The 13,117-nt window shown below is 40.2% G+C and overlaps 1 protein-coding gene across 4 annotated transcripts in view; it reads left to right on the top strand.

Annotated features, from left to right (window-relative positions):
- micu3a (mitochondrial calcium uptake family, member 3a) overlaps positions 1-5,878 on the top strand; it is a 102,291-nt gene extending 96,413 nt beyond the window's left edge. For 2 of the 4 annotated variants that reach the window (XM_052010070.1, XM_052010071.1), the window contains 2 exons: positions 2,542-2,613; positions 4,636-5,878. In XM_052010070.1, the coding sequence (XP_051866030.1) occupies positions 2,542-2,613 (72 nt within the window). In that variant the 3' untranslated portion in view covers positions 4,636-5,878. The remainder of the gene's footprint in view (positions 1-2,541; positions 2,614-4,635) is intronic. The other 2 variants (XM_052010068.1, XM_052010069.1) reach the window with 2 other exon arrangements.
- Positions 5,879-13,117: the final 7,239 nt, after the last annotated feature.

The raw sequence follows: 13,117 nt of genomic DNA, 5'->3' as shown, positions 1-13,117 counted from the left end.
AATTGGCACTTGGACGGGTTAATCGTGAGGCCGAAATCGCGGAGGCGGGAATACAGCTGGCGGAGGTGGGAAAGGTGTTCCTGGCGGTTACGGCTGGCGATCAGTATGTCGTCCAAGTAAATGAACACGAAGTCCAGGTCTCGGCCTACCGCGTCCATCAGCCACTGGAAGGTCTGCGCGGCGTTCTTAAGGCCGAACGGCATCCGAAGGAATTCGAACAGGCCGAATGGGGTGATAATCGCAGTTTTGGGGACGTCATCCGGATGGACCGGGATTTGGTGGTATCCCCTAACGAGGTCCACTTTGGAAAAGATGCGGGCCCCGTGTAAGTTCGCTGCGAAGTCCTGGATGTGAGGGATGGGATAGCGGTCCGGGGTGGTGGCGTCATTCAGCCTGCGGTAGTCGCCGCAGGGCCTCCACCCTCCGGTGGCTTTGGGGACCATGTGCAGGGGGGAGGCCCAGGGGCTGTCTGACCTGCGAACAATCCCCAGCTCCTCCATGTGATGGAACTCTTCCTTTGCCAGGCGGAGCTTGTCTGGAGGTAATCGTCGTGCTCGGGCATGAAGGGGTGGCCCTGTGGTAATGATGTGGTGTCGTACCCCATGTGTGGGCCGAGAATTTGTAAACGAAGGTGCCAAAATCGATGGGAATTCGGCTAGGAGCTTGGCGAAATCGTCGCCAGAAAGGGTAATGGAGTCCAGGCGCGGGGCTGGTGGGCTGATTTCTCCCAGGGGATAGGTCCGGAGAGTGCTAGAGTGGACTAACCGCTTCCTTCGCAGGTCGACTAACAGGTTGTGGGCCCGAAGGAAATCGGCGCCTAGGAGTGGTCGGGCGATGGTGGCAAGGGTAAAGGTCCAGGTAAAACGGCTGCCGCCAAAGTGTAATTGAAGCGTACGGGTGCCGAAAGACCGTATCGTTGTACCGTTGGCGGCATTGAGTAGAGGACCTGGTGGCCTGTCACGAGTGTCGTGGCCTGTCGGGGGCAAAATACTGACCTCCGCTCCAGTATCAACGAGGAAATGCCGTCCAGATTTCTTGTCCTGAACGAAAAGGAGGCTCTGTCGGCGGCCAGCCGCCGTAGCCATCAGCGGCGGCTGGCCCTGGCGTTTCCCTGAAACTTGCAGGGTGGGCGGCATCGACGGGCCTCCGCACCCCACCTCTGATGGTAGAAGCACAGCTGGTCACCCGTGTCGTCGTCTGCGTTCCTGGGGCGTGGCTGCTCGGTTGCTGGGGCCAGGCGAGGCAGGCGTTGGGCTCGCGGCCTGGTGATTTGACTGACGGACGAACCGCTCTCGCGCTTGGCCCTCCACAGGACATCTGCCCGGGCGGCCACCTCACGGGGGTTGCTGAAGTCGGCATCAGCTAACAACAAGTGGATGTCATCGGGGAGCTGTTCGAGGAAGGCCTGTTCGAACATCAGGCATGGCTTGTGTCCCTCGGCCAATGCCAGCATCTCATTCATTAGGGTGGATGGGGATCTGTCCCCCAGGCCATCCAGATGAAGCAGGCGGGCGGCGCGCTCACAACGGGAGAGGCCGAAGGTCTGGATCAAAAGATCTTTGAAAGCCGGGTACTTATCTTCCTCCGGAGGCGACTGGATGAAGTCTCCAACCTGGGCGGCTGTCTCCTGGTCCAGAGAGCTAACCACATGGTAGTACTTCGTGGAGTCGGAGGTGATCTGCCGAAGGTGGAATTGCGCTTCGGCCTGGTCAAACCAGACGCTGGGCCGAAGTGTCCAAAAGGTGGGCAGCTTGAGGGCCACTGCGTTGGCTGCTGCGCTGTCGTCCATTTCGCGGGTCCAAAAGCCGTTTGGACCGTCGGGGTCACCAATGTAGCGGTTGCTACCGCGGAATAAAACAAGACTCTACTCGGAGGATTGCCAAACAGAACTGGTTTATTTTCCCGCCTTGTGCGGGCCCTTTAAGGGAGAAAAACTCCCGCCCAAAAAAACCGGCAATGACGTAAGTCCTACGTCATCAGGACTTCCCGCGTGCGGGTTCTCCCCGTCGCTCGGAAAGACGAGGCCCGCCGCCATCTTGGGCCTCGTCGCTCCGACGCCGCGCGACCCGACTGCCGAGCCGGTTCGCCCGACTAGACGGTGAGTCGCCACACTACATTACATTTGTGAAGCATTTTGTTTAGTGTAATGTCGTATCTACAATGCAAACAAAATACCTTGGTTCTAGGAAATCTGGAATGAAAATACTATAAATACCCAGGTCAGACAACATTGTAGAAAGAGAAACATTTACTTTATTTTATGAACGTTTAGTAGGTAAACTTAGTTTAAGTAGTGATTTACATACTATGATTTGATTTGAAGTAATGAATTAAAATCTCACTTCCATAAGCATAAACTAAAATTATAAAATGCTACATTAATTTCCAAAAATGCACATCAATATTAGACTAATATTTACCACTAAGATACTGCCTTAGCTAAAATGCATTTAGCATTTCAGATATTTAAAATTCATTAAAGCTACAACCTACGAAATATTTAATATTACTGTCTCTTCTGCTTTCCTACCTTTCATCCAGCAGGGCTACAGATCTACACAGGGCTATCCCAGTTTTAAAGTCTGCCTAAAAAAAGAGTTTGTCAGCAGATAAGTATGTAGAATCTATCAGTTAATTTTTCTTAAAAGGATATTTATATGGCTTGTCAAAATACTGCTATTGTTTATGCTTTATTGGTTGAAATGTAATTCCATTCTATCTTTTTCATTAAAGTTTATGACTGCATTGTCTTCAGCAGTCTCCCAATGGAGAAGCTCTTTGTCCAACATTTTGTGCCTCCATAGATGCTGCCTGACCTGCTGAGTTCCTCCAACATTTTGTGTGTTGGGAGAAGCTCTGATGGAATATATGCTGGTTTAGATAAGATTTTTCAAATAGAGGCAGGGGGCTGCATTTAGGAGTTTGAAGGACAATCTGAAATATTTTCCTGTTTGGAATTAAGCAATCAATATATTAGTTATATTGTCTGATATTTAGGTTTCCAAAACACAATAATTATTGGATAAACCAGTTGTAAGATTTCTGTGTGATATCAGCGGGTGGACTTCAAAAAAGATTTTCAGTCTTAATCCATTTACCAACCTTTAATTATCTGTTCCTGTCTTCAGTACACGTAGACACAAATTGCATACATTTAAGTTTTTGTTTTACTTTTTGCTCAAATGATTTGCATGTCAATAAACACAAAAGCTCCCATGAATGTGTACAATCGGGTTGTGTTTGATTTTATAATGCTGCTGGGACAGAATATACACAGGAGTATGATAGATAAGTCTAGAACATTGGCTGAAAGATATAAATGTCAGGTTGTTGCTTGACTAGTCCATAGGATGGCTCTCCCAATTTTTCAAGAAATCCCCAGTTGCTACCAAGGATGACTCTGCAGGGATTAAACTAGATATACCCTTGTCTTGAATTGAACTAGTGCCAAGGTCACTCCTTAATGTAATTTTCATGGTGATTTTAATGCCAGTCTATTTTAGAAGCCAGTTAAGAGTAACCAGGTAGTTGTGGGTTGAATGCAGGCCTGAATAGGAAAGGATGGAAGTTTTTTTTCTATTGGATATTAGAAAACCAGGTGGCATTTTACAGAAATCTAATAGTGTTGTGGTTACCATTACTGAAATATACTTTTAATTTTATTTGTAGTCTAACAAGGTGCAGGTTGATTAATGAAGCTGAAAATGAATTTATCATTAAAAAAGTAATTTTTGGTCAAAATGTTGATTAACTAAACAGGAATAACCCTATTTCAAATTATCAAAAACATTTTCTGGTTAGTAGAGTTATAATTGCAAATTTTTAAGTAAATATTTAGAATAAAAATACAGTTAAAAGCTTTCAAAACGTGCCTACTAATCTCCGCAAGCTTCACCCGTTTGTTATATTAACTTTTCTTTGATATTGCACTTGTATCAACTGAAAGATTACAATTTTTTTTTAAAAAACATTGTGCATTATTTTAGCTTTAAATAATGTTTCTCACCACTAAGACATTCGTGAAGCACAGAATATGCAGATATTTCCATTTAATATCTTTATTGTCCAACAATAAATATAAAATTGATTTTAAAAAGTCACTGACTCTAATATTTCTTAAAGACAACAAGCTGAACCCACATAGCACCTTTTGCAGTGCAAGGACTTCATAGGTCATTATTAAACACAATTTGACAGATAAGACATTAGAACAGTGTCAAAATTGGTCTCAAGAACTAAGTATGAAGGAACCTTTTAAAAGGCATAGGGAGGGAATGAAGGATTCCATTATGTAGAACCTAGGCAGCCAAAGGAGCAATGATGGAGCAACTAAAATTTAAAGAGGAAATGCAGAGATCTCAAAGTGCTGAGGGGCTGGCAGAGATGATACAGATAGGGTTGGGCAAGACATTTTGAAAATGGATGAGAATTTTAAAATTGTGCTGTTCCCAGGCTGTGACCCAGTTCAGATCATTAGTAGTGATGGGCAAACAATATTTTCTGCATTCTGGGATATGGGGCATGCAGTTCAAACTTATGGATGGTGGAATACAAGCGGGTGGCGAAAAGAGGATTAGAACAGTCAAACCTAAAAGGTAACGAACACTAACTTTCTTTTCTCACCTTCCCACACAGGTGTTCAAATGGCCTGATAGTAAAGGTTATTATAGCTATATGCATAAAAAATGGGCAATTACTTGAAGCAACTTTGAAGAGAATATAAAGAATGTTTCTTTTGATGGTCTTAAACATCCCAGAAAATCCATAGTCAAGGTTGAATGCTACTTGGTTACCTATGCAAGAAACGCAATTACTCTTCTATCCCTATTTGAACTGCACAATTATTGGGAAAGTTTGACTGCATTGTGGCTAAGTATTCAATGCACTGCTCAAGTAGTTCAACTGTTTTATTTTAAATGATTAAATTAAGAGTAGAAATGTGATCACAAACCTTTCTGTATTATGCTAGTGCTTCACTATCACTTGATGTATAGAATATGAAATGAGTAGTCAAAGATAGAAAGAGTAGAAAATTAATATGAACAAGCAGGATATGATTGAACACTTTGATTTTATAGATGGCATAAAATATCATTAAAGGTACCAGGACAAAGTAGACTGAACATTAATCTTAAGGTGTGTTTTGTTGATGAAAAACTCAAACCTACAACATTCTTTTTTTTTGGGGGGGGTGGGGGGAAGCTAATTAATTTCTAGGGCTTTAATGGAATTCAAAGTGTTTATTATTAGGAATTTAATTTGTAAGGACAGAAGATATGGGGGTATTCAAGTGGAATCTGGAGAAGGTTAGATGAAGAGAGCTGGAAAAATGTTTGTATGGAATAGAATTGGCCTGTATTGTTGTAGTCAATTCTATGTAGTTTATTATAAAGTCAGGCAAGGACACAAGTGTTAACATTAACTTAAATGGGAGCATTGCTCCTCATATCTAAGGAAAGCATGTTAATATCATAATCATTTACAAAATGATTGCATTGCCACCCAAGCTAAGCAAACTTTATCTTGAAAATAAGCTATATTTATTTTGTCTTATTGTATCGCAATTTGTGCATGGCATTATTGGTATGATAAAACCATAGTAAGTATACTTCCTATCAATTTGTAGTATTGTATAATTAAACAGCATGTATGCATTTTCAAATTTAAACTGAGTTGCTACAGTTATCACAGTTACAATTAATTACAGTCATTCAAAAGTAGTTCAAACTTGAGGACTAATGCCTATAGAGTTTTATATAGTTACAAAGTACACATTTTCAAAAAAAGATAGCTCTGGGTCTAGTCATTTGTGAAATGCATATTTCAATGACAATAAAGTTATCAAAATAAAATGTTTTATCGGATTTCCAATGTTATTGGCTTTGAACATTATTAAACGTGAATGAGAGTTTAGATGCTCTGCCATGCTGAAATTTACGAAGTATTACAAATCACCATCCACCAATATGATATACTTTTTGATGGTGAATATTAGGATGACCTGATTTCCTGACATTAGGAAAACAAATGGAGAAACATGCCAGACCACACAAAATAAAATGTGACATTTTGTAGTCTTTTCACAATAAGACACCACATAATTTTCAAATTACAAAAGCAACACACTGAGGACTGTTAAAAACACAAAATACTGAAACTACTGAATTATCTATAGAAAGAGAAACAATTCATATTTTAAGCCAATGATCTTTTATCAGGTCAAATCAGCAACATCATTACACTTATAAACTGCTTATTAAAAAATGTTTTAAGGTGTTTGGGCATACAGCATGTATTCAGACATTTGTTTTAATCATACAGCTCTTCAGATACCACAGTATAGTGTCCTTGTCAGAGTACAGAAAAATCAAGATGCTGAAGGAACTCAGCTCAGCATCTGTGGACAGTTGACATTTCAGGTCAAGATCATCTAGACTGAAAAATAGAGGGGAGATGACCAGTACAAGGAGGTGAGAGGAAGGGGTGAAGCAAGAGATAGGTGGATCCAGCCGTGGAGGGGTGAAAGGCAGGCGGCGGAGGGGAGAGTGGAAATAGCAACAGAAGTTGGGAGGTAATAAGTGGAGGCGACAAAGCTGAAGATGGATTCTGATAGGAGAGGAATTTGGAGCATGGAATCAAATGAGGGAGGTGGGGAGCGGAACCAGTGGGAGGAGAGTGTAGGTGATGGGGGCTGAGGCGAGTGTAGGAAGAACTGGGTAGATCAGGAGGAGAGAGAAAAAAGGGACATCGGGGGAGCAGTTTACCCAAAAATGCTGAATTCACTGTTCACACTGTCGGGTTGCAGACTACCCAGGTGGAATAAGAGATGCTGTTCTAGTGTCCTCCAGTCTTCTAGTCTGTTACTGAAGCAGTTAATTATATTGGATCAAACACCACTGAAAATATTCCACCTTTAATAATAGTGAAAGATACAAGAAGTACCTATTTCATTTACAAAACTTAAGATGCAAGGAACCTTTTCTTTGTAATAGCTTTGATTTGCTGGGGTTTTTTTTTTACACATTGTTGAATTTTCAGCATTTAAGAACTTTGCTTTTCTTGTCACTTCCATCTCCAAAATCATTTATTTTTCATTTGTAAGATTATTTTCTATTTAAAATATGACTTTATAGTTAATGCTGAAACTATTGTTTGTCTAGGCACATTTACATGTATGCACACCATACTGAGTGCACAGAAGAAATTTGGCAACTTTAACAGGATTAGATATTTGTCAGGCAATGCAATGGGTACAATGCACCACACAATTTCTAGTCCAGAAACACTATTTGGTAATGTGAGCAAATCTAACTGGTAAAATAATAATCGATCAGTTGGAGTTTTTCCCAAAAGAAAACTAAATTGAATGAAGAACCTCCCAAGGGTTCCACTTGATTAGAAAATATGCCAAGAATATTCCACTTGACAAAAGAGTGCCATGAATGTATGAAGGGCAATAAAAACTAACAAAGCATGTAAAAAGAAAAATATTAGTATAGTTTGTGGAGAATGATGGAGCTTCAAAAAAAGCTGCAAAAGATGACAAAATATATGGTATGGACTATGAAAAAGTGTATGAAAAATTTACTTAGCTTTCAGATTCCACACAAGTGTACATTTAGAAAACAAAACAGTGGTCAAAGCAATGTTGACCATATCTCCATAAAGCTAGATAACAATATTGTAAATGCAAGTAATTGTCATGTTGAATGATTAAGTCAGTATGTACATCCTGAGGAAATGACGACAAGAACATGCTAAAAATTGATGCGAGCAAAATAAGAATGATGAAGAAAATGGCACTAAAGTATGTCAAATCTCAAAGACCAGATGGATTTCATTCCAGGATTTAAGAAAGTAGACAAGATTATTGCAGATACAAAAAACACAAATTAGGAGTAGTTCACTAAGTCCCTTGATCCTGCTCCACCATTTAAGATCAAAGCTGATCCGATTTTAGCTTCACTTCTGCATTCCCATCTACCTCCAGTAACCTTTCACCCTATTGCCCATCAAGAATCTATCTCTGCCTTTAAAATATTCAAAGTTGATGCTCCCATTGCCCCCAAGATTAAGAGTTTCAAAGACTCATAACCCCACGATAGGAAAAATTCAGCTTCATCTTCAAAGAATGACCCATTTTTTAAAAAAAAAGTGATCCCAAATTTCATTTTCTCCAAAATATGAAACATCCTCCCCTCATCCACCTTGGATCTCAGGATCTTATGTTTCAATCAATTCATTTCTCACACTTCTAAACTCCAGCAGAATAAAGCCCAACCTGTTCAATCTTTCCTTATAAGAGAACTTGACCGCTCCAGGTATCAGTCTAGTTAATCTGCTTCAAATGCATTTATATCATTCCTTAAAAAAAATGTACACCAGAGGCGGCCTCACTGATGCATAATATAACTGAAGCATGACAGCTCCACTTTTGTATCAATTTTCCCAGCAATAAACAATAAAATTCTCTTAGCTTTTCTGATTACTAGCTGTATTTGCATAATATTTGCATCATCTTTAGGCACTGATGAAGTTCCAGAAGACTGGAGGATGGCTAATGTTGCACTATATTTAAGAAGGGCAGCAAAGTCAAGCCATGGAACTACAGGCTGCTGAACCTGACATCAGTGGTGAGTAAGTTACTGGAGGAGATTCAGAGGGACAGGATCTATCTGCATCTGTATAGACAAGGACTGATTATGGATAGTCAGTGTGACTTTGTGCATGGGAAAAAGTGTCTCAAATCTGTTAGTTTTTTTTCCCTGAAGAGGTAACCATGAGCACTGATGAGGGCAGGGCAGTGAATGTTGTCTATATGGACTTTAGCAAGGCCTTTGACACAGTCCCGCATGAAATGCAGGTCTGGAAGGTTCGATCCCCTGGGATCCAGGGAGAGCTAGTTAATTGAGTACATAATTGGTTTCATGGTAGGAAGCAGAGGGTGACAGTGAAAGGCTGTTTCTCAGACTGAAGGCCTGTGACTAGTGGTATGCCACAAGGATCAGTGCTGGGCCCATTGTTTATCATTTATTGTCAATAATTTGGATGAGAATGTACAAGGCATGGTTAGCAAGTTTGCAGATGACACTAAAGTAGGTGATATAGTGGACAATGAAGAAGATCATCAAAAGTTAGAGGGGGATCTTGATCAGTTGGGTTGGCAAATCGTGCTCAATCCAGATAAGTAAAAGGTGTTACATTTTGGGAAGTCAAACCAGGGTAGGGGTCCCTCTGTTCTACAACACATCCCACAGGCAAGGCCCTGGGGAATATTGTAGAAAAGCAAGACCTAGGAGTATAAGTACACAGTTCCCTGGAAGTGGTATCACAGATAGACAGGGTGAAGAAGGCATTTGGCACACTGGCCTTCAGTCAGGGCATTTAGTATAGGCGTTGGTATGTTAAGTTGCAGTTATACAAGACACTGGTGAGGCCACACCTGGAGTATTGTGTACAGTTTTGGTTACCCTGTTATAGGAAAGATGTCATTAAGCTGGAAAGAGTGCAAAGATTTATGAGAATGTTACCAGGACTTGAGGGCCTGAGTTATAGGGAGAGGTTGAAAGGCTCAGACTTTATTCCTTGGAGTGTAGGAGACTGAAGGGTGACCTTGTAGAGATGCATAAAATCACAAGGGGCATTGATAATGTGAATGCACACAGTCTTCCTTCCCCCCCCCCCCCCCCCCCACCAGAGTTAGGGAATCAAGAACCAGAGGGCATAGGTTTAAGGTGAGACAAGAAAGACTTAAAGAGAGCTGAGGGGCAACTTCTTCATACAGAGGGTGGTGTGTATATGGAATGAGCTGCCAGAAGAAATGGTTGAGGCAGGTACAATAACAACATTTAAAAGACATTTGGACAGATACATGAATAGGAATGGTTTAGAGGGATATGGACCAAACACAGACAAATAGGACTAACTTGGGTGGTTATCTTGGTCGGCATGGATGAGTTGGACCAAAGGGCCTGTTTCCATGCTGTATTACTCTACTCTATGACTAATAGCTATTTGCAAATCATGCACTAGGACCACTAGATTCCTCCAATTCAGAATTCTACAATCTCCCATCATTCAGATTTTTTTTCCTTGAAAAATGGACAATTTCATATCTTCTCCCATGACACTCCACTTGCTAGCTCTTTGCCCACTTTTTCCACCCATATATAATCCCTTTGTAGCATCCTAATGTCCTTTACTTTCCTACTTACCTTTGTCATCAGTAAATTGACTAACTAACCATTCCTTTGGTTCCTTCCAAAAACTGCAAATTGTTGAGGCCTCACCACAGATCCCTGTGGCAAACCACTTGTTACATCCTGCCAACCAGAAAACAACTTAGTTATACCTGCTCTCAATTTCGAGTTAGCCAGTTAATCTTCTACCCCATGCCAAGATGTTACCTCCTACACCATGAGCTTTTATTCTCCACAATTTCCTTTGTGGGATTTTATCAAATACCTTCTGAAAATCATAATCATCATCCACCTGTTACCCTTTATCCACAGGATACGTTACATGTTTCAAATAACTCCAGTAAATTGGTCAAACAAGATTTCCCTTTCACAAAGCCATTTAATGTTGCCTGATTACCTCGAATTCTATTTAGTGCCCTACTATAATGTATTTAATACCATCTAATATTTTCCCTTTGGTGACTGTTAAGTGAATTGGTCTGTTTCCTGGTTTCTGTCTCCCTTTGTTTTTGAATAAAAGAGTTACGTTTGCTATTTTTCAATCTAATGGAACTTTAACCAAATCTAAGCAATGTTGTAAAATTAAATGCAACCTATCAATTATCTCACTTGCTGCCTCTTTCAAGACTCCAGCATGAAGTCCTTCAAGACTTACCTACACTCCAACAAGTTGCTAAAAATACTCTTCCAAAGTTTTCCAAATCAGGAAATTATTTCTTTGGATTAGAAAATATGAATGCTAGTAATGGAGAAGTGAAAGAAAATTGAAGACAATGAAATTATAGACTAGTTCCCCTTGCATATACTGTTAGGAAATTAGTTAAGACTAAGTGACTAAACACCTTTCAGTTGAAGGAAGAAAGCTGGAAAGTATTTTAAAGATTGTGCACAATGAACCTGAGTGAATTTTCTTAAGCACAACCATGTAAAGTTAAAGAGGAAATATCCAAGGATGTTAATTAGATAGACATACAAAGTGAATTTGTAATGTCCTTAAGAAATTACCACTAAATAACAAAACACACAAAATGATAGTTACATTGAGAAGAGGTTAGAAAAGTAATTTCTACATGATAGAAGCTGGATGCAGTGGAAGTCCACAGAGTGGATTCATGCATAAAAGTTATTAAAATGTCATGGATTGGTACAGACAGTAATCATAAAATATAATGGAATGCTGACATTTGTGTCTAGTTTAATTTGGCTCTTCAAGCCATGACTGATTTATGACTCAACTGCAAATTCCCACTTTTTCTTGAAATCCTTAATTCCTCTGGTTAACAAAAATCCTTCAGTCTCAATTTAAGATGTGCAATTAATTTAGTTTTAATTGCTATTTGAAGAAGGAAGTTTCAAATTCCCACCACTTCCTTCTTTGTGGGTATTTCCTAACTTAACTTCTGAAAGACTTGATTCAAATTTTTGAACAGTCATCCCGACTCCAAAACTCACTGAACAGTGGAAACCATTTCTTTCCATTGTTCTTATCAGTTCTCCTTAATATCTTGAAAAGTAAGTCCTTTTCAACCTTCTACTTTGCATGAAATACTACTCTAGTTTGTGCAATTTAAATGATTGCTGCATTTTCTCAGTTCTGACAAAACATCAATAACTTGAAATGTTAACTGCCTTTGTCTCCACAGATAGAGTATTTACAGCTTTTTTTTGTCATAGTCGGAGCTGTAGAACTTGGAAAAAGGCCCTTTAGACCACCTTCTCAATGCCAAACATCAATTATACATCTACAGTAATCCCATTTACCAGCCTTTGTCCTGTAGTCTTTATGCCTTGGCAATTCAGGTGCTAGTCTGGATATTCCACCCCCCCCCCCTTCCAATGTAGTTGGAGTACGCGCTCCACCCACCACTCAAGTGGGATGTTCGATTCCAACCACCCTCTGAGTAAAAAAAAATCTTCCTAAGATCTTCTCTAAACCTCTTTCCCCTTAACCTAAACCCAGTCTTTTTAAAAAAAAACACCTGTTGCAGGAAAAGGTTTCCTACTACCTACTTGTCTATGCCACTCATCATTTTGTACATCTCTATCAGGTCCACTCTCAGAAGTGAAATGCTCACCCAGGCAACATCCTGGTGAATCTCCTCTCAAGTGGAATCATGTCCTTCCAATTCTGTGGTGACCAGAACTACACACAATATTCCAGCTGTGATCTTACCAAGGTTTTATAAAGCTACACCATAACTTTTTATTCTATGTCCCAGCCAATGAAGCCCCTTATCTGAGCTAACAACTTAAGGGATTGTTGAACTGGTCCACTTGGTTTCCACTGTTCATCAAAAAGGCCATTCATTGGGATGATTAATAAAGAGAGGTCATACACAAAGTGCATCTCACATTTCTCAGGATTAAATTTCATCTGCCATTCCACTGCCCACTTTACCAGTTGATCAATGTCTTCCTGTAATGCAAGACTATCCTCCCACAATCAACAGCATCACCAATTTTCATAATTCAGTTTTGCGTCATCTGAATTTTGTGTACATTTCTAGTTTGCAGCACCTCCAATTTTTTTGTTCTTTTGCTCTTAGGTGATATTATTTTGCATTCCTGACAAATTACACACACTATTGTTTTCAAATTTTTTAATCTTTATTTGGCCAATACACAACGCCTGGTGGTGGCTTTCACATGAATGATGTGAGATCTGCATGGCTGAAAGATGTTTTCCGAGAATACTTAGAAAAGCTACTGTGCTCTGTTGATAATTCAAACATCATTACAGAATGGCAGTAAATCTACAGTTGAATCAATGTCCAGGTTGGTTCATCCTCTCAATGTATCTGTGGACTTTAATAATGCATCTTGCTAAAGTAGCTGAGTAATCCCATTAGCTGTAACAAGGAGGTAGTCATCTAAAAGTTGCAGTGTGACAATCAAACTTCCACTAGCAATATCAGATG

Source organism: Pristis pectinata, chromosome 2 (assembly GCF_009764475.1).
Source record: "Pristis pectinata isolate sPriPec2 chromosome 2, sPriPec2.1.pri, whole genome shotgun sequence".
Taxonomy (NCBI): domain Eukaryota; kingdom Metazoa; phylum Chordata; class Chondrichthyes; order Rhinopristiformes; family Pristidae; genus Pristis; species Pristis pectinata.
The sequence above is the reverse complement of the archived record's forward strand: the minus strand, read 5'-3'. Positions and strand labels throughout refer to the sequence as shown.